The sequence below is a fragment of the Chrysemys picta genome, chromosome 1 (genome assembly GCF_011386835.1).
Source record: "Chrysemys picta bellii isolate R12L10 chromosome 1, ASM1138683v2, whole genome shotgun sequence".
NCBI lineage: Eukaryota > Metazoa > Chordata > Testudines > Emydidae > Chrysemys > Chrysemys picta.
Genome location: NC_088791.1, coordinates 190,285,148 through 190,308,245, shown reverse-complemented (window position 1 = coordinate 190,308,245; position 23,098 = coordinate 190,285,148). Strand labels below are relative to the sequence as shown.

The following is a 23,098-nucleotide window of genomic DNA, read 5'->3' as shown; positions in this document are numbered from 1 at the left end:
AGTTTGTCCTGAGACTATGCTATGTCCAAATAAGCCATACATATGCAGCTTGTCTTCCCTTTGTTTCTAGGATTGCTGTCCCCAAAAGACACTTTTTTTTGTTTTCATATCCAGAAACACACTAATTTCAATGAGCCGTATTTATAAAAAAAAATTATTCACAAGCTGGCTCACTAGCTGTGAGAAAAAATAAGCAGTGAAACACTTCTAAAATATTATTTGAATTGTGCAAGATTTTGATTTCTAGTTGTATTAACTTATTTTTTCCTATCATTTAGGGAGCACATAAAACAGACAGTAAAGCTTCTGGCAAGTATTCGAGCGCTGGACCATGCTGTGACAGTTGCAAATGAACATAATGTGAAAGAGTTAAAGGTTTTAATTGAAGGGAAATAACTTTTAGGTGACTCATTTTGAGCTTTAAAACCATTCCTGATGTGTAATTTATGTACATATGTAAAGTTTCTTAAACTGTAAAATATTGATCCTTGTTTTAATACAAAGTGCATTGTTACATACATCATCCTTAATAAGTATTGATTTCTTTAAAAAGAGAAAAGGAATCCAGGAAGACCATCTTTCCAGCAGTCAGACTTCCCTTAAAATCTCTCAACATATTGTTTACAAAAAACATTTTGTACCCCATGATAACTAGTCATCTACTCAGTTAATTGTCCCATGGTTAACTGGAGTATGTGTAATATATAATGTGTAATATACAGTATGCTTATATTTATACCACCCTGTTACTTTCATACTGGATATAGTGGTCTCCTGCTGTTGAAATAAGTGTTTCAGTTGCTGAAATTTACTTCAATAAACTGACTGCATTAATGGTCAAAAGGGCTGGCAAAATATGAGAATCATTTGACCTAAATATTAAAGAAACTTTCACATAGCACCTAACATTACAAAGCAGCTGTGCTTCACTCAGACTGAAATAGCTTAACTTTACATCTTGTATTCAGAGTTAATATGGATCTTTCTTCAGACTGTTTTTAAAATCCTCATTAGCATAGTTTTTGATGCAAACAGTAGTCTGATGACTTAAACATGTGGTAACTTATGTTTTAAGTTAAATGGCAACACTGCGTGATGGTGTGGGCTCTCTTCCCCTCTCCCCCCCCCCCCCCCCCAATTACTCATCTTGAAGGGGGCAGCATTTCACTCATGGATCCTGAACCCTCATCCCTTCAACAACTCCTCTAAATCTACTCTTTGTGTTCTGTTGCATAATTTATAATATCTCTGATTTAGATGTGAAATATATTTGCTCAAACATGGGTATTTCTAGAGGTGTAAAAGCCAAGCAAAGGAAACAAATATTTCAGTCAATATAAATATCACGCAGTGAATAGTCAAACAACTTTTAAATTTAACACTTCCTGTCAAGTAAGACCATTTTAAAAAGATGGACTAGCTTACAAAACAAAATGGCCTTTTAGGTATAAGAGGTGCTTTTTGTCAGAACACTAGTGACATCTTGGAGTCCCAGGAACACTAACTTGCAGTCACTGTTTTGGACAAGCTATTTCCAGGTGTGCCCTATGTTAGTTGGGAATTGTAGCAATAAATTGGCATACTGAGTAACATTATAATCACTGTATTTTATGCTCATGTCATGTGGTATAAATTAGGATATTAAAAATGTACAATTTGTAACATGCACACATCATTTGGAAACCAAACAATTGTTTTCTGAACTTGGGCTGATGGAGCACATTCAGAGTATCTGCTTTTAAGAATCCTTCCAATAAACTTGTCTGTCATGGAGCTGTCTCAGTGAAACCTGTGAAGCTTATTTTGTTCGTTCCTTGGGAGAGAGGTAAAGGAAGAAATCTGCATGCTTGTTGACTAATTCTTTAAACAAATAATGAAGGAAAAACTTGAATTGGAAGGAGGATTTTGAAATATACCAAAGCCATATTGTCTTCGGGTGGGATCTCATTACATTATTAGGATCAAAATCCACCTTCTATAGTGGAATTCTGGTTGCAATCTTAGTTATGGAGAGGCTATACCTTTTAATTACACACAGCTCCAGCAAGAACTCTGGTCCTGCAGTTCCTAAATTCAGAGTTTTATGACTACGGTGGTTGCTAGCTAAAAGCAACAGCCCTGAATATTCAATGGTACTTTATTTGCTATTGAGTGTAAATAGCTAACATTTTTCATTACTGGAACTGCAGAAAACATACTTGACTTCTTTAAAAATCTTGTAAAACGGAGTGCCTTCAAATGCAATTTTAATCAAAGGGGTTTAAAGACCGTACCAGTGTAAGTGTATATTGTTTTATAATATATTAGGATAACACTGTTAAGTATTCAGTCACCTCCATCTGAGGTAGAGCTCTTATCCCCTGGAGCAAGACTTCCTCAGTAACTGAATTGTGGGGTTTAACAGCCATTATATAAATGTTGTTCAATTTTCTGTGGCCTGAACAATGGCTGCAATCTAATACCTTATCTGGAAAAGGAATTCTGGCAAATTCAAACACCTCCACTGTGGGCTAGAATGTACTGTGGCAGAGGCAGTGTGGGGAAATGTAGACAATTATTTGATATGGCCTCCATGAATATAATAAAAAAACCCACAAACAAACCCAAATAGCTGTATGAGCCACCACTGATGCACTACCATATTATCTTGTTTAGGAGGCAGTGAGAGGCAGAGAAGAACCCCACCAGTGTATCTGGCTGGTACTTCTAATGGAAGACCAGATCTGGAGAAACAGCTGATTCTATTATGCCCTATGAAGCTGAACACTATTTTGCTCTGCTGCCCAATTGTGTCCACCTCCATGCAGAGGGGAATTTTGACTCCTGAGGGTAGCAGTATCTCACTATGCTCTTTGCACTTAACTTTATTCTCCCAAACTCTAACCACCTGGTTGTCTTTACCCTCCCTGGAGCTAAGTTTCTATTGAGGGAGTGGCCCCTTCTTTTCACCCACTTGTTCCCCTCTGGACCAAGTAGCAGTAGGAGGTGTTATGCCCCTTAAAAAATAAAAATGCAGGCTTGCAGTTGACCACATTATTTCACTGATTAAATCTGTATACTATATTGATCAGGCTGGACATTTTCAAGACCACTGCTAGAAAGCTGCTGCTACTTACAAAGCTTCAAGTTATGGCATCTTACATCGATTTGGGTTGTCAAACAAGTAATTCTTTTATTATATTTATAGGCCTGTTGAGTACAACACACACACACCTGCTTTTTCATTACAGTAGAGTGATTTTTCTTAATAGATTGTCAGATTATAAAATGGCAGTTTATCAATATATATTTATTGTTAAACATTTTCTTTGAGAAAACTATAGTTAACTATAGCTAATTTACATCTTTAATGAACATCAGTTTGTGGTGGCATGCTAAAAAGGCAAAACAAAAGGAGTAAAGGTAATTCTAACCTTGTTAAGATGCATGTAGGAATTAAATATTTAAAACTATGCCAAACTTTTAAGTTTAGTTAGTGAAGGGTGTAGAAACAAGTACTATGTTCAATTTCTGTTGCTGGAGGATGCAGTGAAACAACCGATACTTTTATACTTTTTTTTTCATAATTTGTGACGATTTTAAGAAAATCATAGAATTTATTGCCAAATGTAAAACACTGAAATCCAGCTATTTATCATTTAAGGGGCTGCTTGATAACAGGAATATCCATGTGCCCCATGTTGGTAGTGATCAAGTTGCTACATTCGGATGGTTTTCACTGCCAGCTAATGGCCTATATGAAATGAATTCTAGGGTCTCAATGCGGTTTCCTGTTATCCATATTACACTTGCCACCTTCATTGTTGTAGCAGAGAGAGGAAGGACTGAATGGAGATGGAACTTTTTTCATATCTTGAGGAGGACCTTTTGAGATTAAAGTTGATGTATCTGGAGGATAAGTGCAGAAGCTCCTATAATGTTGATTTTCTGTTGGCAAATAAGGAATTTAAATTTGTACTGCAGTCACCTTTACAGAACTACAAATGATTTGAGCTTTAGAAATACTTGAGCACAATATTCAGCTAGAGAGAGAACCTTATTTGTTTAAAAGTGTTGCATCTTTAGTGACAAATTAAAATTTCATTAATGTAGCATTTATCTCAAAGCACTTTATAAACTATGTAGCTTTATGCAAGAATTCATTCATTCAGCAATGCTATACAGCTATCTCTAGAGGGGGATATAATTGCACAGCACCATAGTTTAGGGGTGAGAGATAGCTCAGTGGTTTGAGCATTAGCCTGCTAAACCCAGGGTTGAGAGTTCAATCCTCAAGGGGGCTATTTAGGGATGGGGGCAAAATCAGGACCAAGTCCTGCTAGTGAAGATGGGGCTGGACTCCATGACCTTTTAAGGTCCCTTCCAGTTCTATGAGATAGGTATATCTCCATATTTCAATAGGACAGTAGTCAATTAAAATTGCTAGCTGGATGTAGGAAGGTCCCAAGTAAATAAATATCAAATTGGCATTTGGCCAGAAAAACATGCACTCCCTAAATTTTCCAGTAAGTTTTATGGGGTCTCTAGTGGCCACAGCTTATTAGACCCTCGATTTTAAATTCACTGGAAGAATGTCAGGATTACTGGGCTATTAAATCAGTAATGACTTGGGGCTGGGGGTAGATGATGTCCTGTTGAATTACTAATCTCCCCCACCTGCAGCACTTGAGTGATTGGATTATTCTGAAAAGGAGCCTTTTTGTAAAATAAGAGCAAAGTCATTAGCAATAAGAAAAGGACCTAGCACCCAAATAACATAAAAGGAAGTTAAATTTGACACTGAAAAGTTTGGGGAGGGGAAGGGGAGAATTTAGCATGTGATCTTTTCTCTCTTTCAGGTACCAATCTTTGCATGAGTTCTTAATCTGAGATTTCTCTCTTATTTACCCCAAAACTCATTCCACTGAATCTTTCAGAATGTTAGAGCCTCAAAATTATTTTAGGGAACCTGCATGGAAACATGCTGCTATGATGTAACAATGCTTTTATATGAAGACTTTAACCTCATTTAACTACCTAATGTTGCTGCATGATATAAATTTTGAAGTTATATTTTTCTTTTCTTGAAAGGCAGACAATTAAATGTGACAACCCTACCTGTCCATTTGATAGTTACCCAAGTGGAAATTAAATATCCCACGATCATGTTTCTAAAACCTGGGGAATAAATCCAGTGTCTAAAATGACAATCTGGTTTTAAATTTAAGTGCACAAATTATTCATCATTCTATTTTAGAGTTAATAGTTGAGAGATACGAGCTTGAGATAAATGGGAACTATAACTAGGAGGCTCCATAAATTTGTAGCTGCAGATAGAGGGATAGTCATGTTTTACCTGAAACTGAACCTCATGCTAGTCTAGTAAAATGGATGTTTTGTTACAAGAGCTGAGCATCTTTCTGCATCCAGCATACCTCGGAAATAAATTCTGCAGTGGCATTAACTGTGTTAGTCGCATTAGTGTGTTTCTATTAGATTGTTTAATGGCATTTAAACATTTGTATTTATAATTTTAAACCTCATTTAGAGTAAAGATGTACAAAATACATTAATCAAAGTAGAATAATAAGAGGGGCAAAATGAATAATAAAAAGGTTGACAAATTAAAAACCCAATCCAACAAATCACATACAATATACTCTGACTTCAGTAGGACTACTCATATGCTTACAAATATGTGCTTAGGTACTTTGCTGGATACTGGCCTGTGAAATCTGGTAGGGCCATTTTGACCAGTGTTTGATGTATTACCATAGCTGCACGGAGATGCCCCAGCCAGGACTGCACATCATGTAGCTCAATGGCAGTTCAAACACATAAAATGTGGATATGGTCTCTGCCCTGAAGAGTTTACAACTGAGGGACCCTCAGCCTGCAAACACTTAAGTATGTGCTTAACTCCAAGTCCTTTGAGCTTAGTGGGACTACTCATGTGTAAATGTTTGCAGGAACAGGGCTTGAGATCAGTGATAGACTTATAATTTATAGTGGTGGTTTAATTTTTTTAAAAAAGTGGCGTGCCAACCTTCCCTAGCCACATATCACACCACCAATTGACCTTGAGGAAAACAGGTCTTAAAGGACATTGTAAATGTGGTTGGACATGGCCTGATCCAAAGTCTTTCCCTTGACTTCAACGTGCTTTGAAGCAGACCCTGGGAGGCCACTCTGGACATGAGGGCATCACCCCCATTAGGGGAAGAGGACAAACTTTCCATCACCCACAAGTAAGGATAAGATTTTATCATGGAGGTCACAGAATCCATGACTTCCAGAGACCTCTGAGACATTTTCTGCTTCAGTCCCAGGGTGGCGTGGGTGGAGCTCCCAGCTGCTGGGTGGCGTGGTGAGTGGTGGACCCCACCACCCCATTCCCATTTTGCCAGTTATTTTTAGTAAAAGTCATGGACAGGTCATGGGGTTCCCAGAATTCTTGTTTTATTGCCCATGACCTGTCCTGTCCTTGACTTTTACTAAAAAGTTACCATGCAAGTTTTCTCAGCAACCACCCAGCCAGCCAGTTAAGAACATAAGAACAGCCATACTGGGTCAGACCAAAGGTTCATTCAGCCCAGTATCCTGTCTACCAACAGAGGCCAATGCCAGGTGCCCTGGAGGGAATGAATCTAACAGATAATGATCAAGTGATCTCTCTCCTGACATCCATCTCCACCCTCTGATAAACAGAGGCTAGGGACACCATTCCTTACCCATCCTGGCTAATAGCCATTAATGGACTTAACCACCATGAATTTATCTAGTTCTCTTTTACACCCTGTTATAGTCCTAGCCTTCACAACCTCCTCAGGCAAGAAGTTTGACAGGTTGACTGTGCGCTGTGTGAAGAACTTCCTTTTATTTGTTTTAAACCTGCTGCCATTAATTTCATTATTTGTTTTAAACCTGCCCCTAGTTCTGATATTATGGGAACAAGTAAATAACTTTTCCTTATTCACTTTCTCCACACCACTCATGATTTTATATACCTCTATCATAGCTCCCCTTAGTCTCCTCTTTTCCAAGCTGAAAGTCCAAGCCTCTTTAATCTCTCCTCATATGTGACCCGTTCCAAATCCCTAATCATTTTAGTTGTCCTTCGCTGAACTTTTTCTAATGCCAGTATATCTTTTTTGAGATGAGGAGACCACATCTGTACACAGTATTCAAGATGTGGGCGTACCATTGATTTATATAAGGGCAATAAGATATTCTCCATCTTATTCTCTATCCCTTTTTTAATGATTCCTAACATCCTGTTTGCTTTTTTGACTGCCGCTGCACACTGTGTGAACATCTTCAGAGAACTGTCCACGATGACTCCAAGATCTCTTCCCTGCTTAGTTGTAGCTAAATTAGCCTCCATCATATTGTATGTATATTGGGGTTTATATGTCTGCCCTTTTCTGATATGTCAGATTCTTTTTTACGTGAATGTTTCTTGTCTGATCTGGCCCTTACTTTATCCTCTTCAATCTTCTCCTCCTGACTAAAATCTAGAGAATCTCAATTAATAGACTCTCCTCCAAGAGAAGTCTCTGTCCGATCCACATGCTCCTCTGCAGCAGTTGGCTTTCCCCCATCTCTTAGTTTAAAAACTGCTCTGCAAGCTTTTTAAATGTTAAGTGCCAGCAGTCTGGATCCACTTTAGTTTAGATGGAGCCCATCCTTCCTGTAGAGGCTCCCCCCATTCAAAAGTTTCCCCAGTTCCTAATAAATCTAAACCCCTCCTCTCTACACCATCGTCTCATCTATGCATTGAGACTCTGAAGCTCTGCCTGCCTACCTGGCCCTGCATGTGGAACTGGAAGCATTTCTGAGAATGCCACCATAGAGATCCTGGATTTCAGTCTCTTTCCTAGCAGCCTAAATTTGGCCTCCAGGACATCTCTCCTACCCTTCCCTATGTCATTGGTACCTACATGTACCACAACCACCGGCTCCTCCCCAGCACTACACATAAGTCTATCTAGATGCCTCGAGAGAGCTGCAACCTTCGCACCAGGCAGACAAGTCACCATACAGTTCTCCTGGTCATCACAAACCCAGCTATCTACGTTTCTAATGATCAAATCTCCCATTACTAACACCTGCCTTTTCCTAATGACTGGAGTTCTCTCCCCCGGAGAGGTAACCTCAGTGTGAGAGGATACCCCAACATCATTTGGAAGGAGGGTCCCAACTATGGGAAGGTTTCCCTCTGCTCCCGTTGACCACTCTCCTTCCCTGAGCCTTTCATCCTCCTTAACAGTGCAGGGGCTGTCTGACCGGAGGTGGGACAAATCTAGTGTCCCAGAAAGCCTCATCAACATACCTTTCTGCTTCCCTTAGGTCCTATAGTTCCGCCACCCTGGTCTCCAAAGCCCGTAAGTGGTCTCTGAGGGCTAGGAGCTCCATGCACCAAATGCACACATACACCACCCACCCAATAGGCAGGTAATTATACATGCTACACTGAGCGCAATGAACACACTAGCCCTCACTCTGCTGCTGGGCTTCTACCTGCATTCTGTCCCACAGCTACCTAGGTTAATGAAAGGGTTTTTGTTTAAATCAAGAAGTTTTGATTATAGTTTGGTTTGAAGAATGGCAAGTGTACCTTGTCCCCTTCCAAACTCCCTGTTAGCAGCCCCTGGTTGCTTGCTCACAGCTTTATAAAGCCCAGGCCTTCCTGATAGCCCCGACCACTGACTAAGGCTCAGCCAATGAACAGAGGCTTCTAGATTTCAAACCTTGTTTACAAGCTCACCGCTTCCAACCCCCAGCCACAGCACATGGTCCTTCAAACAGACAAACACACACAAGCTCAGCACACAGCAAGCAACCCCCAAACCCACACGAGACAGCCACGTAGTTGAGGGTGGTTTGTTTAAGAAAAGCAGATTCTCCCCTGATCCCAGGAGATGAGGTTTTAAAATCAGAAGCGCTGGCAACACTGCAGTAGGCTCCTCTTGGTCGGGCGGGTTCCCCAGACCCTGCAGGCCTCAACCCCCAACCCGAGGCTGGGCTAATACCCCCCAGCCCCGACCACTCTCACTCCCCTCGGGGCTCAGCCGGCCCGCGGGGGCGGGTTCCCGGCACGGTCGCTCATTTTAGACACAAATTTAACTCATATTCCCCTCCCCCATGTCGGCCCGCGGCGACACCCCGGCCCCCTGAGGGTCCCAGCGCGAGCCATGGGGCGGCGCCGACACTCTACCTCCCCCCCGCCAGGCCGAGGCAGGGGTGGGACGCGCCATACCCCGCAAGGATGCGGGGGTCTCGCGCACCCCTCCGCTTGGAGGCTCGTGAGCGCTTATATACGTGACAGCAACGGCCCCTTCTCACTGCCTCGCGCACCCAGCGCCACGCGCAGCTCAGCTCTCCCTCCTCACCCCCCAACTTCCGGCCCCGGGCGGCGCAATGCGGAAGAGATGGTCGGACCAGAGCGGAAGTGAGGTAGCCGCTGTCGCCGGCAGCAGCTGCAGTAGCAGGAGGCGCCCCTGGAGGTGGCGGCGTAGCCGGTGAGGGGCCGGGGCCTGCGGGGATCGGGGACGGGGACGGTGTCACTGTGGCCCGGGGCAGGTGGAGGCTGCGCTGCTCAGCACCGGGTGCGACCGGCGCGGGGCTGAGGAAAGCGGCGCCGCAGCAGCTGCACAAGATGGTGGATGACTGAACATCAGCGGCGCCCACACGGCCTGTCAGTCTGTCCGTCCGTCGGTGGGGAGGTGTTTGGGTTTGTCTGTCCGTCCCCAGGGGAGGGGCAGGGCCGCTTGTCTCCCAGCTCTCGGGTTTGCCTGTCCCTGCCTTGGGGGGGGCTTCTGCGCCCCTCCCCCCCGCGTGAGCTGTTCACCACGCACGGCCCCCGGGCATTATCCCAGGGAGCCCCGAGGGAGCCGCGCCCGGGGTGACCTCGCCCGTGTCTCGTCCCTTCCCCTCCCCGCCGCTCCGGCGCTGCCGTTCGTCCTCCGCGGAGTCTCTGGCCCTAGGAGGGGAATAATCCGAGCATGGCAGAGCGCTCTGTGCCCGCTGCGCCCCCTCCCCGTGAGGAGACCGGTAAATATCGGGCCCTTTCTAGAGACGGGAATTGAGAAATGGAGAGGCTCAGGTCGTATTGCTAGGATAAAAGGTAACCCAGATGTTTTAAAAAGGCCTTGCCCTTGTTACTAACAACACGTTAGATTGCTGTAATAGTGTTCTTTGTTTTACTTGCTTTTCCCCTTTTGTACTTTTCCCCCTATCCTTTTTGTTTTTATTGTTTTGTGTGATTAAAATTAGCCAAATGACTCTGAGTTCACTTTAATTTATAGTCTCCTTAGGGAGTCTTATCTTCTGGTTTCTAGTCAATTTCACTAGCCTAGTGTTGTAATGATTGAGAGGAAGGTTTAAATCCAAACAAACCACAACAAAAACCTGTATCCATTAAAATGACAGTAGTACCAAAAACATTTCTGTCACCACTAAGTTTTGTAAAAATAAACAGCTTTTGGGCTTAAACTATTGACAGTGTCCCTTTGGTCAGAGTCACTAATAGGTTCCATTTTTAGCTAGCTCTATCTGGGCTCCCAGTCACCTACTTTCATCATTAGGTAGCTGTCACTCTTTTTGCTCAGTGTGATCTGTTTGTCAATGACTCTCTGTCATCCAAGAAATCATAATCTGTTAACAAACTATTTCACAAACATTATTTAACTTGGTGAAATTTGCAAATGAGCTCTTTTAAAAGTTGCTTATTTAAGTGCGTATGTTCTAAAAACCAACTCACTGTAATGCTTGTCTATAAATATCCCTTGAATACATTTTTCTAAGCAAACTGAGCTTTATCCTAAATCATTCAGCCCTTGTGTGGGTTCTGTCTGTCTTCCTCATGACATTTCATGTCTTCACCCAACCCCCAATTAGATACTCTCTTAAAATACCTGAGTGAGGATAAGAATTGGGGCTGCTTTGCAGTGAGAACCCTGAAGGTACAGAAGCTTTCACTAACATAGTCTTGTATTGGACAGGGCTGCCTCTGATAAAGGAAAAATGGCTTTCAGCAAAGGATATCGGGTCTACCACAAACTGGATCCACCTCCATTCAGTGTGATAGTGGAAACCAGAAATAAGGAAGAGTGCCTCTTGTTTGAGTCTGGAGCTGTGGCTGTCCTCTGTAAGTCCATATGTTTTATTAAGTACAATGTGAAAAGTTGACTGACATGAAAATGCATTCTATCAACTATATTTTTATTTATATTTATTTTTACTTAACTTACAGAAGATGAAGATGACTTGTTACATCACTTAGTCTATTCTTTTCCCGGTGTTAGATTATTCTCTTTTATACAGTAACTAGTGTTCAGTCTACTTTAAAATGAGTAAAATGGCAAGGTTTTTCTACCTGCTTAAGAGAGAATTCTACAGTTTAAATGACTTTACTGTCAAAGTTTGTGTTGCCTGACATTTATCCTACATTTTTCCTGTATTTATTTAATTCCATTACTCCTAGTTATATTTTGTTCATCTTAATACAAATTCCTCTTCCTCTGTGAGTGCCATGCAGTTATTTTTCCAACTAATCAACTGTATTTCCTCACAAAAATTCCATATTTCTCATTTCTGTTTATTTTCTAAATTTATTTGTTATCTCTGATGGTTTTCATTTCTTAATCTTCAGTTTTGTTTGTATTATTGTTTTGTCCTGTTACTTTCTATAATAATATATTGTCCATTTCCATTTCTGAGGCCTGTTAAGAAATCACAAACGTGCATACATGCAGTACATCTTAGATTACCAGTAAGCAAAAATTTTTTTGAAGAAAGGTATTTTTACATAGCAGTTACTTTTATAAATATTCAGTGAAGACTATATAAAATGATTAGTGTAATTTTCACATGAAAATATTCACTGTTTTTGAATCATTTAATCTCTCATGAGCATTTGGCATCTGCAGAGTGACATTTGATAGATGCAGTTGTAGGTCTATAAGCCATTTCAAGGCCTCTTCTGTGCTGTGGTGGGTATCATCCAATTCACCTTTGAATCCATGTTTGGGGTGCTGAATTATGATGTGTTTGATGGTTTGGATGTTCTCACCGCAGTTGCATGAAAATGAGTCTCTGATTTTACACTTGTGCATCAAGTAGTTGTATCTTCCATGGTTTGTTCAGATAAAGCTCAATGTGGTCCAAAGTCTGCGTGGCAGGTTGAAACCGGGAGGGCGGCTTGTTGGGTCATTAACAATAAGCTTGGTTGGAATGGTAGATGGAGTCCAGATGCTTTGCCGTTTCTAGGCCGCATCCATAGACATGAGATGGTCATGAGTTTTCATGATTTCAGGCACTGTTGGGGTATGTTGTTCTCCATAATCTGCGAGATGGGAAGGTCTGGGTAGTTTTTGGTGCATTTAAGTTCTTGTGCTGTGGCTATATCTTGATGGATAACTGGAGATTTGATGTTTGCTAAATAGAAAGCCATGGTAGAGGTGTAGGGTCACTTCAAATTCTTTAAAGCTATGGGCCTGAATTGCGAATGCCAAATCATCAGAATACACAAACTTCTGTGCTATCATTTCAGGCATATCGCTCATGTATATATTGAAGAGTGTTGGAGCAAGTACAGAGCCTTGTGATAACCCATTATTCAAAGTGAGCATCTTACTGGCTTGACTTCTGAGGGGTATGCTGATGGTGTTCAGCAGCCTGAAAATCTGCACCCAGAGGATCTCTTTGGCCAGCTTCAGTAGCAGACGACCCTTCCAGACTGTCATATCCTGCTGACAGATGGATGAAAGCAGTACTGGTCTTGAGTTTTCATTGGAATATAGCTTTGATGTTTATAGTGAGGGCCAGGACCTGGTCACCGCAACTTCTGTGTGGTCCAGCTTGCTGCTTGGGTTGGTTTGCAACCACTTGGGCCTGATTTGGTTTAGAATCATATCTAATCACATCACCATGTAGGTGGTCCTCAAGAGGGAGATTAACCTGTAACTAGAAGGGTGATCTGCAGGTCTTCCAGGCTTTAGGAGTGCAATAACCTTGGCTTTTCTCCACACACGGGGATTTCACTGGTCTTCAGGATGTTGGTGAAAAGTTGCATCTGCTATTTCCATGCCAGTGGACTCAGGATGGACACCATCTTTTCCTGCTGCTTTTCCCAATTTCTTGCATCAATCTCCTTACCTGTGAATGGTCCAGACCATTGGAATGCTGGAGGGCATGTGGATGTCACCTGCTAAAGTCAATGCTGGACTTGTCTGCGATACTGTTTGTTCACTGGCTGTTTTGATGTCCACAAAACTTTAGGAGTGAGAGCATTGGCTTTCATCTGCAGCCTAGTGGCACGTGAGGATTTGCAGCCTCAGCAAGTTCTAGGCATGTCTGCTCAAGTATGTGAAGTTTAGACCTACGCATTCAAGCCACCATTTCTGCCTTGCTGGATCCAGTGATGCCAGGAGGATCTTTCAAATTTCTAGGTCTCTAGAATCATCATATTTGTGGAGGAGTTTGTGTTGCTCTGTACCTCTGGGGAACACCCTGTACCCCCATGTTCATCCCTATAATATGGTTGTGTGGTATCCAATGCAAAGTTTGTCATATTGAGTGTCTTCAGAAGGCTCATGATGCACTGAGCATTGTTGTTATAGTTTGTAATTTTATGTATATAGTTATAAGACTGAAAATGTGTCCTCATGGCTTAAAACATGCGCAGGCAAAAACTCTCCAGGAGCAGAGGCCCAGGAAAAACTCTCCAGGAGCAGAGGGGCAGGTCACGCCTCATCAGGGCCATGTATGGGACAAGCCCAGCCTCACAGGAACAAAGGACATGGCCTAGGCAGCAACAAAGGATCTATTGGACTCTCGAGTGAGTCACCCCCCTTCCCTTAGTCAGTTTGGGACTACAACGAGGTAATGCTTACCTGACTCTGAAAGAAGGTTGGGGGGCAAAGCCAAGAGGGAAGAAAAGACATGATAAAAAGGAGAGACATTTGCCATGCACGCGTGCGCTCTCTCTCTCTCTCTCGCTCTCTCCCACATCCATCTACAGACACCACCACCAAGTGACTGAAGCGCTGATCAAATGGGAGAGCCTGGCTGAAGCACAGCCAGCCAGCCTGTGGTGAGAAGCATTTAAGTTTGTAAGGGCACTGAAACTGTTAAGATCAGCTTAGAATGCGTTTTGCTTTTATTATTTGACCAAATCTGACTTGTTGTGCTTTGACTTATAATCACTTAAAATCTATCTTTGTAGTTAATAAATTTGTTTGTTTATTCTACCTGAAGCAGTGCATTTGGTTTGAAGCTGTCAGAGACTCCCCTTGGGATAACAAGCCTGGTACATATCCATTTCTTTGTTAAATTGACAAACTCGTATAAGTGTGCAGCGTCCAGCGGGCATAACTGGACACTGCAAGACAGAGCTTCCTGGGGTTGTCTGGGACCGGCGAGATTGGCTAGTGTCATTCGGTTGCACAATCCAAGCAGCAGCTGGCCAAGAGTGTCCACTCACGTAGCTGGGAGCAGCTTACGTGCTAGAGGCTGTGTGTGAACAGCCTGGGAGTGGGGGCTCTTACAGCAGAGCAGGGTAAGGCTGGCATGCAGAGTCGAGGATTGGAATGACCTAGCAAATCACTGGTCCAGATAACTCCGGGGGAATGTCACAGAGCTCTTTGCGCTCTGCAGCCCAGCAAGGAGTGTACAATGATTTGAGTCCCTGGGGGATGTTCTTCTTTGTGGTGGAGATTGAGTGCAATAAAACTGTCAAAAGTCTTTGGTATTGGGGAACTGTTGGAGATTGTGTTGTCCACGGTTATAGTAAAAGCGACCCAGTCTGCTTCTTTGACGTTCCAGCGCAGTGCTGGATTTGAGTAGAGAAGTGGGATTTGAATGCCAATATGGTTCAGTATTGGTCTGTGCTGGCTGTTCTGGAATTTACTGAAGACCATCTGCGATACAGGTATTGGTGTGCCTGTATCATCTTTAGAGATGAATGACAGGGCAGGGCAATGTTGTCTACCCCACCTTGCAGAGGGGAAAGTGACGCACTGTTTTGCATCAAAAAGGAGGAGTATATCATTTGCCGACGCCCAGTGTGTCAGTTCTTCGCCTGCCATGCTGTTTGCTGCATAGCCCCATTGCATGTGGTGACTATTAAAATTGCCCATAACTACAGCAGGGTTCTGTGCATTCTGCAGAGGTGGTTGAGGCCACTGTGCACCAGCCTCTTGCGGTGTCAAATTTAACTGTATTCATATTTGAATAATTAAAAAATAAAATGCACTAAACATAAAATAATTCATCCTTGCAGCAGTCCTTGTTGCCATTTTAAATTAAACTCCAAACTTTCAAGCTTCCTATATGCTGAAGAAATGCTGAAATTAATTTAAGATTTGATTAAATAATTTCAAACTATCAAATCAGTACTTTATTACTGAGTAGCATTACAAATTCACAAACTTAAAATGTCACTATTTTTGCCATCTCTGGCAGACATCTCCATTGTGGTACAATGTGATTAGCCTTTTAGTGTTTTTCTCAGAAAGTGATTCCCTCTTGTCTGTAAGTAGATTTTTATATTTACTGAGCTTCTCTCTGTGTCTACAGAGCTGACAGGGAAGAGGACATAAGGTAGGGCAAGCTCTGCTACTTTAGGCACTCATCCCTTCATAACCTTCCAGTAAGCGTAAAGATCCGGTGGGCTCACGTTGAGAGCTGCGCAGAAACACCAACCACTGTTCACACAGTTCTGGTGAGGGATGAGAAGTGGTTGCTTGTTGTGCTGATCAATGTTTTGTTGTGTAGCTGGGTTCTGCCTGGGACCTGCAACTCCTGACATGAAACTGACACCACAAGGAACTGAGTTCTCAGAAACTGCCCTTAAATCCCAGATGCGGGCCCTTCTCCCCGAACGTGTACATTCCCTCATGGCCCTAGCCCCCTGAAACTTCCTCCCCAAGCCTGTTGGTCTCTTACCTCCAGCAACTGCATGTAGCTCAGTTGTGCAGCCTGCCCTGCTCACCTGCCACTGCGGTCCTAGTGCTGGAAAGAGCCTGGATTCCAGGTTATTGTTTTGATTCTACAATTCCGTCCGTGTTCTCGTTAATGTGGATTTCATAGAGCCCTACAGTGGTAGAAAGTCCTCTTTTGCTCATTGCGGGCAACTGAAGAGTGGAGAGAGCCTCCCACTCACTCCCCTTGTTAATTCACTATAGAGGTGCTGGGAGGGAAGTCATCTTCCTGACCAGATAACTGCTGCTCTCTATAGTGCATAAATATTTCATGAGAACTCTTACTTTAAAAAATAGAAATGTAGAAGTGCTTTTGTTTACTAAATGGGATATAATTATATAGCAGCTTCCAACAAAACTCTGAATGCAGGAGCTGTAGATATGCTGACATTTACTGCTAAAGCTCTGAGAGCAATGGTTTTCAACCTGTGGTTCACAGACCTCTGGGGGTCTGCAGACTGTCTAAGATTTCCAAAGTGTCCACACCTCCTTCTGAAATTTTGTAGGGGTTCCCAAATGGAAAAAGGTTTAAAGCACTGTCTTAGAGCAGCAGCTCTCAACCAGGTGTCCACAGCTCTGGAGTTTTAATAATATGTTGGGGGTGGGGCCTCAGAAATAAAAAGGTTGAGAACCCATCTTGGGGAACCTTAGAGAGCATGTTTTGGGCTCCCTGCAGAGCAGTACATGAGAGTGTGATAGCTTCATAGTAATGAATGACCTAGAAAATGAAACTGACTAGACACACGGGACTGTTAAATGCACAAAGGAAATATGTTTCCTCTAATTTTTCAATGATAATAACTTGTTACAAGTAATACATAAGTTCAACACTTCAGACATATGACTCTTGAACTGCATTCCTTTTGTTGTGCAACAATAACTGTTCCAAACCATTCCCATTACCTGTTTCCCCTTTTACGTTTTCCCCTTGACTGTTTATTTGAATGTGTTGTCTTAAATCACACATTCAATGCAGATACAACTTGCACTGAACATTACGCAGTCAGTGTATGAAATTTTAATGCTAGCATAGAGCGCCCAACTGAAAAGCCTCTGAGACTTTTAAGGTTAATACTTTCATCTCTTCCTTTCCAAATGGGAGGGGGATGGACTTCTGCTAAGATGGCATTTAAGGGGGTCCAGTAGGTTTGCATACCTTTCTTCTGGTCCAAGTTCAAATTTCAAAACCTGTGTGTCCCGGAAGATGCAGTGTACTGTGAGGCTGACATTACTGGAGCTTGTAAATTTCTTCTAAGACTCAGTACATTTCATTTGAATGTGTAGTGTATCATTGACACTACATATGCCCAAGAGTTATGGTTGTTAATGGACTTGCGGAGAACATAAAACTGCATTTCCTACTTCTGTGCATTTTAAATCCAAGCCACAACCACGTATATATGTTTAATATATCATAAATTGGGATTATGAGGAAAAATACTTTTCTTACAATTTATTCTGCAGTGATGCCTGCTATGAATTCTACAAAAAGTTACTTTGTCTTCAGCACCCAGCAAAAGTATCGTGTGTGCTTTCTGTAGTTTGAGTTGATGCTGTAGTGGATTTAAATGTGCTTTTGATTTGGCTGCACCTGCTAGTTGTGTCGGCTACACTTTCCAGCTATTTAGGAAGCTTTTCTGCAGACACTCTTGCAATGAAAGACTGTTCTTTCTTCTGTTTCCCTTGCTTGCACTGTGTGTGTAACATCTGGAGGCTTCTGGATTGGAATGGAGAGCTTTTGCTTATTCCTTCGTTGTGATTGGAGATTTGGAGTAGTAGTGCATTGCATAACTTCCCCCAAAGATAAAGAGAGCACAATTGCTGCTATTTCTGAAAAAAAAGTAAAAAATATACATTTTGAGGAATTGCTGATGTGTGGATAAGAAGAAGGCTTCAAAAGAGAGAATAAAAAATGAAGGTTTAGGTCTGGAATTGGATTCTATTTCTCTTCTGTTTTCAGTTCAAGGCCAGATCCTTACCTCCAAAGCTTCAAAAGATTTTGATCCAGCAACTTTAGCGACCATCTCTATTCATGACTAGCCATGACAGCTACACTTTCCTTGGACAGAGCTGCTTGCAAAGCCCAGGACAAAGCGCTTGAAAGATAAAACATTCTCAGTCAAGGGGGTTCAACTGTAGAATGATTATCTGGAAGATATCAGACTAATGGATACTCTTCATATTATGCTGCAAGATGCTTCTTTTTGACAAAACATTTGCACCATAACCAGGATAATAATTATACATGACTTCTAGAAATTTTATTTTTCCAATAGATGTTCTGTTAATCAGGAAGGGAAGAAGAGTAGAAAACTCCTATAAGTAACTAATCATGCCGTTTTATTTTTGGAGGGAAGGGCTCAGATCTGTGTTGTACATTGTACAAAACATGAGGAAGAAAGATGGAGTTAGTTCTTCTTAAATTGAGACATAATTTCAAATTATTAGGACTCAAACAAGACTATTAAAATTATTTAATCTGGACAAGTGACCTAATGAAACAGTGATGACTCAAAGACAATAACTTCAGATTCAAAATCTATCTGGCAGCTCCATTAATCCAGATTCATTTTGTATCTACAGTTTAGAGGGATTAAATTATAGATGCAGCCAAGAGGAAGAGAAATACTTAGCATTAATGGATTTTCCCCTCAGACTTGAGTGGAACTATTCAGAAAGGAAGAAAAATGTTTCTTTGAGGGATGAATTAAATAAGTAATACAGGTAAGGAATCTGTGTACTGCGAAGCTATGGGTGACATAAATATATTTTTCCTGCGATTTTGATAGCTCATTTTAAAGAGCTCCTAAATCAGTTAGTTAATGGATTCTGATGTTGGTCTGCTTGAGATTGGTGCTTAAAATTAGAATCTCTTGCTCATTTTATATAAGTTTAATTCAAAATTTTGGAAAATTTGCTTGAGTAAGTTCCTTTGGTCCATTTCGTCTTTGCTCCTGTTTTCCCTTGTGTCTTTGTCTAATGAAAAGAGCTTAAAAAACAAAAACAACTCAGTAATAAGTGTGGAACAGTATGTAGCTTTCTCAAATGTGGTTGTAATTACTCTTTCCAGTTATTTGCCTTAAGGTATTCCTTACATATATTATAGTAATTATAAGAGAAAAAATTGTAAATATCTGATTGTAGCGTATGCACAATCTATCCTCGTATCGCCTTTAAAACTTTTTTTTGTGAATGCTTTTCTCTTCACTGTACTATGTCTCTGCACCACTGTTTTCTCTAACTTTATACCATATACAGAGTCTGCTTTTTTACTTGTACAAAGCATTTTAAATACATGAAAGACCCTAAAATCCAGAGGGATGGAAAATATATTAAGAGTTATGGCTAAACTCTCCAGTCAGAAAATGATAGTTAAGGTTGTATACTGAACTTCAATCTTGCCCCTTGTGTGGATTCATTATGGTTAGGTTTGGCAGAATTCAAATTTTTTTTTCATAATTTTGATGGATATCAGTGTTTATTTTTCAGCATTTTTTTTAAATATCAATTTAAATTTTCACAGGTGTGTAAAACTATGGGAGGTTAGACTATTTAATGATCATAGATGTTAAAGTTAAAACTAGCTGTTGAAACATTAATTGTCATGTCAGAATATACAAAATAAACAACATTAAATCAAACTCTGAATTCTCAAACAGCATTTTTCTTACTTTGCCTAAATTTCGATTATCATTGGTGAAAATATTTTTTCATTGGTTTATATGTGTACCGTGGAACTGACATTTACCAATTAAAATCTAATCCCTTCCAAGCCTGATTATGGTGCAGTATCACATGAGCCTGTGTTAGGTTTGAAATAACACAATATAAAAGTTTGCTTATAATTCCTTAGATACAAATGTGCATCATCTTTTAATATTTTCTTATGGTTTTCTACTTAGATTATATTTGTCAGAATGTTTCAGTGCATCTGTATTATCTTAAATATTTTATATAAATTCCTTTTTATTTAAAGTATGTGTTCTGACTTCATAAGCATCCATGTGATATATACTTTTCAACCAGCCATTCAAATTTGCTTCGGTACAATGCAGAGGATAAGGCAGTTAACAATAAAAGTAATTTTGGGGCCTGTATGTTTCATCATGTAATCTGACAACTAGACCAAGAAATCAAAATTGCTGAAGAGATGGTTGATTGTGATAATATAATGTAAAAATCATGTGGTTGATCTACATATTTACTTGTCTGATTGTGGTTTTGTTTCCACTAGAGTATCAGTAGTTGAAAGAATTTAAATTTTCCAGATTAATGAACTGTAAACTTGAAGTGGTATTATTCAAACAGGTATCTTTTTATGCACTTGTCTCTGATGTATCTTTATTCAGAACTCAATGTTTTTACTGGTTTGCAGTATTAAAATGTAATGGCTAGGATCTGAAAAATCTGTTGTTGTTGCTTTTTTGTTTTTTGTTTATTTTATTACTGCATTGAGATCTTTGCTTTTTGATTCACTCCTCCTCCCACAATCTTGAAATTTGTATGGGCTGTTCTATCCTTTAAATGTCTCAGCAATGAATAATGATATCACCACAATGTACTGAACTATGAAAGTGAAACTAAAAATCATGCCGAATAAGTTCAAAAGTGAAGATACAAGCTATGCTTGAAATTGCTCAATCTATTTATTTCACTCTTTTAAGCAAAGCATTAATGATAATCTGCAGATGTATTCCTTAATTAAACCCAACCTGCTCCCATTAAAGAGGAGCAGTGTTGCCAACTCTAGTGACATTTTTTCCTAAGGCCTCAGCAACTTGAGTCACTTAATTATGTAAGAACCTCAGCTGTAATTCAAAAACAAGTGTTTCTAGTCATCCTAATTACAAAGACAAACTTGAAAACATAAATCTTAAAGGCTCAAAAACCTGAAGATGCACAAAATGAACCCTAAAATTATTAAAGCTCTCATGATTTTTTTTTGTGGTCCGACACAATTTTTTTTGAACCTTTTGAGGTGGTAATACTAAGAGTTCTGCCATTGACTTAAACAGTAACAGTACTTGGTCCTAAATTAACTAGATGCAAGGGTAAGAGTTATACTTTTTAAGGCCCCCAAAGTATCTATCTTCAGAAACTGGCTAAACCTTGCTACATAAAAATAATGCTGCTTACCTGATTTACTATAGACCTCTTTCATCCTCTCTGTGATGGGTTGGATCACAGGAACCCCCCCCCCCCCCCCCTCCGGGAACTGCCACCTGATGTGCTGAGACTACCTCTACGCCCATTTTCCCTGGCAGCTTGGGACTCCAGTGCCCTGCCTGGTTGTGCTAGACATGCTAGCCTGCTACAAACACAGACCCAGGTCTGAACCACGTCCCCCAAAAGCTGCAGACTTAACTGAAAATAGCTTAAGAAGTGTTCCTGTCTCCAACACTCAGTATGGGCTGGATGAATGGACTGTAAGGTGGATAGAAAGCTGGCTAGATCGTCGGGCTCAAGGGGTAGTGATCAATGGATCCATGTCTAGTTGGCAGCCGGTTTCAAGTGGAGTGCCCCAAGGGTCGGTCCTGGGGCCAGTTTTGTTTAATATCTTTATTAATGATCTGGAGGATGGTGTGGACTGCACTCTCAGCAAGTTTGCAGATGACACTAAACTGGGAGGCGTGGTAGATATGCTGGAGTGTAGGGATCAGATACAGAGGGACCTAGACAAATTAGAGGAATGGGCCAAAAAAAAACCTGATGAGGTTCAACAAGGACAAGTGCAGAGTCCTGCACTTAGGACAGAAGAATCCTATGCACTGCTACAGACTAGGGACCGAATGGCTAGGTGGTAGTTCTGCAGAAAAGGACCAAGGGGTCACAGTGGACGAGAAGCTGGATATGAGTCAACAGTGTGCTTTTGTTGCCAAGAAGGCTAATGGCATTTTGGGCTGTATAAGTAGGGGCATTGCCAGCAGATTGAGGGACGTGATCATTCCCTTCTATTCGACATCGGTGAGGCCTCATCTGGAGTACTGTGTCCATTTTTGGGTCCCACACTACAAGAAGGATGTGGAAAAATTGGAAAGAGTCCAGAGGAGGGCAACAAAAATGATTAGGGGGCTGGAGCACATGACTTATGAGGCGAGGCTGAGGGAACTGGGATTGTTTAGTCTGCAGAAGAGAAGAATGAGGGGGGATTTGATAGCTGTTTTCAACTACCTGAAAGGGGGTTCCAAAGAGGATGGATCTAGACTGTTCTCAGTGGTACCAGATGACAGAACAAGGAGTAATGGTCTCAAGTTGCAGTGGGGGAGGTTTAGGTTGGATATTAGGAAAAACTTTTTCACTAGGAGGGTGGTGAAGCACTGGAATGGGTTACCTGGGGAGGTGGTGGAATCTCCTTCCTTAGAGGTTTTTAAGGTCAGGCTTGACAAAGCCCTGGCTGGGATGATTTAGTTGGGAACTGGTCCTACTTTGAGCAGGGGGTTGGACTAGATGACCTCCTGAGGTCCCTTCCAACCCTGATATTCTATGATACCCAACTCCCAATGGGCTCCAAACCCGAAATAAATCTATTTTACCCTATATAAAGCTTTTACAGGGTAAACTCGTAAATTGTTCGCCCTCTGTAACACTGATAGAGAGGTATGCACAGCTGTTTGCCCCCCTCAGGTATTAATACATACTCTGGGTTAATTAATAAGTAAAGGGTGATTTTGATTAAATACAAAAAGTAGGATTGAAGTGGTTCCCAGTAATAACAGACAGAACAAAGTGAATTGCCAAGCAAAATAAAATAAAACACGCAAGTCTAAGCCTAATACAGTAAGAAAACTGAGTACAGATTAAAATCTCACCCTCAGATGTTTCAATAAGCTTCTATCACAGACTAGACGCCTTCCTAGTTTGGGCACAATCCTTTCCCCTGGTACAGTACTTGTTCCAGCTTAGGTGGTAGCTAGAGGATTTCAAATGACTTCAGCCTCCTTTGGTCTGTTCCACCCCCATATATATCTTTTGCACAAGGCGGGAATCCTTTGTCCCTCTCTTGGTTCCCATCCCGCCTTCTAAATGGAAAAGCACCAGGTTAAAGATGGATTCCAGTTCAAGTGACATGATCACATGTCACTGTAAGACTTCATTACCCACTTGCCAGCACCCAGGTATACAGGAAGACTTACAAG

General features: G+C 41.3%; 2 protein-coding genes and 1 long non-coding RNA gene across 18 annotated transcripts in view; 2 read left to right on the top strand and 1 right to left on the bottom strand.

The window, feature by feature from the left end:
- PAXBP1 (PAX3 and PAX7 binding protein 1) overlaps positions 1–1,788 on the top strand; it is a 35,821-nt gene extending 34,033 nt beyond the window's left edge. For both annotated transcript variants that reach the window (XR_010594647.1, XM_005283918.4), the window contains one exon: positions 279–1,788. Coding sequence is in view for 1 of the 2 variants with exons in the window: in XM_005283918.4 (XP_005283975.3) it covers positions 279–396 (118 nt within the window). In the remaining variant the exon portion in view is untranslated. The remainder of the gene's footprint in view (positions 1–278) is intronic.
- On the bottom strand, positions 1,474–9,369 carry LOC135977253 (uncharacterized). Its single transcript, XR_010594648.1, has 2 exons — positions 9,239–9,369; positions 1,474–3,927 (listed from the first exon to the last, which is right to left on the bottom strand). It is a non-coding gene; the product is annotated as an uncharacterized LOC135977253 (long non-coding RNA).
- The window catches only part of SYNJ1 (synaptojanin 1), a 118,659-nt gene continuing 104,904 nt past the window's right edge, over positions 9,344–23,098 (top strand). For 7 of the 15 annotated variants that reach the window (XM_065577052.1, XM_065577041.1, XM_065577032.1 and 4 more), the window contains exons 1-2: positions 9,344–9,500; positions 10,983–11,128. In XM_065577052.1, the coding sequence (XP_065433124.1) occupies positions 9,400–9,500; positions 10,983–11,128 (247 nt within the window). In that variant the 5' untranslated portion in view covers positions 9,344–9,399. The remainder of the gene's footprint in view (positions 9,501–10,982; positions 11,129–23,098) is intronic. The other 8 variants (XM_065576987.1, XM_065577012.1, XM_065577005.1 and 5 more) reach the window with 2 other exon arrangements.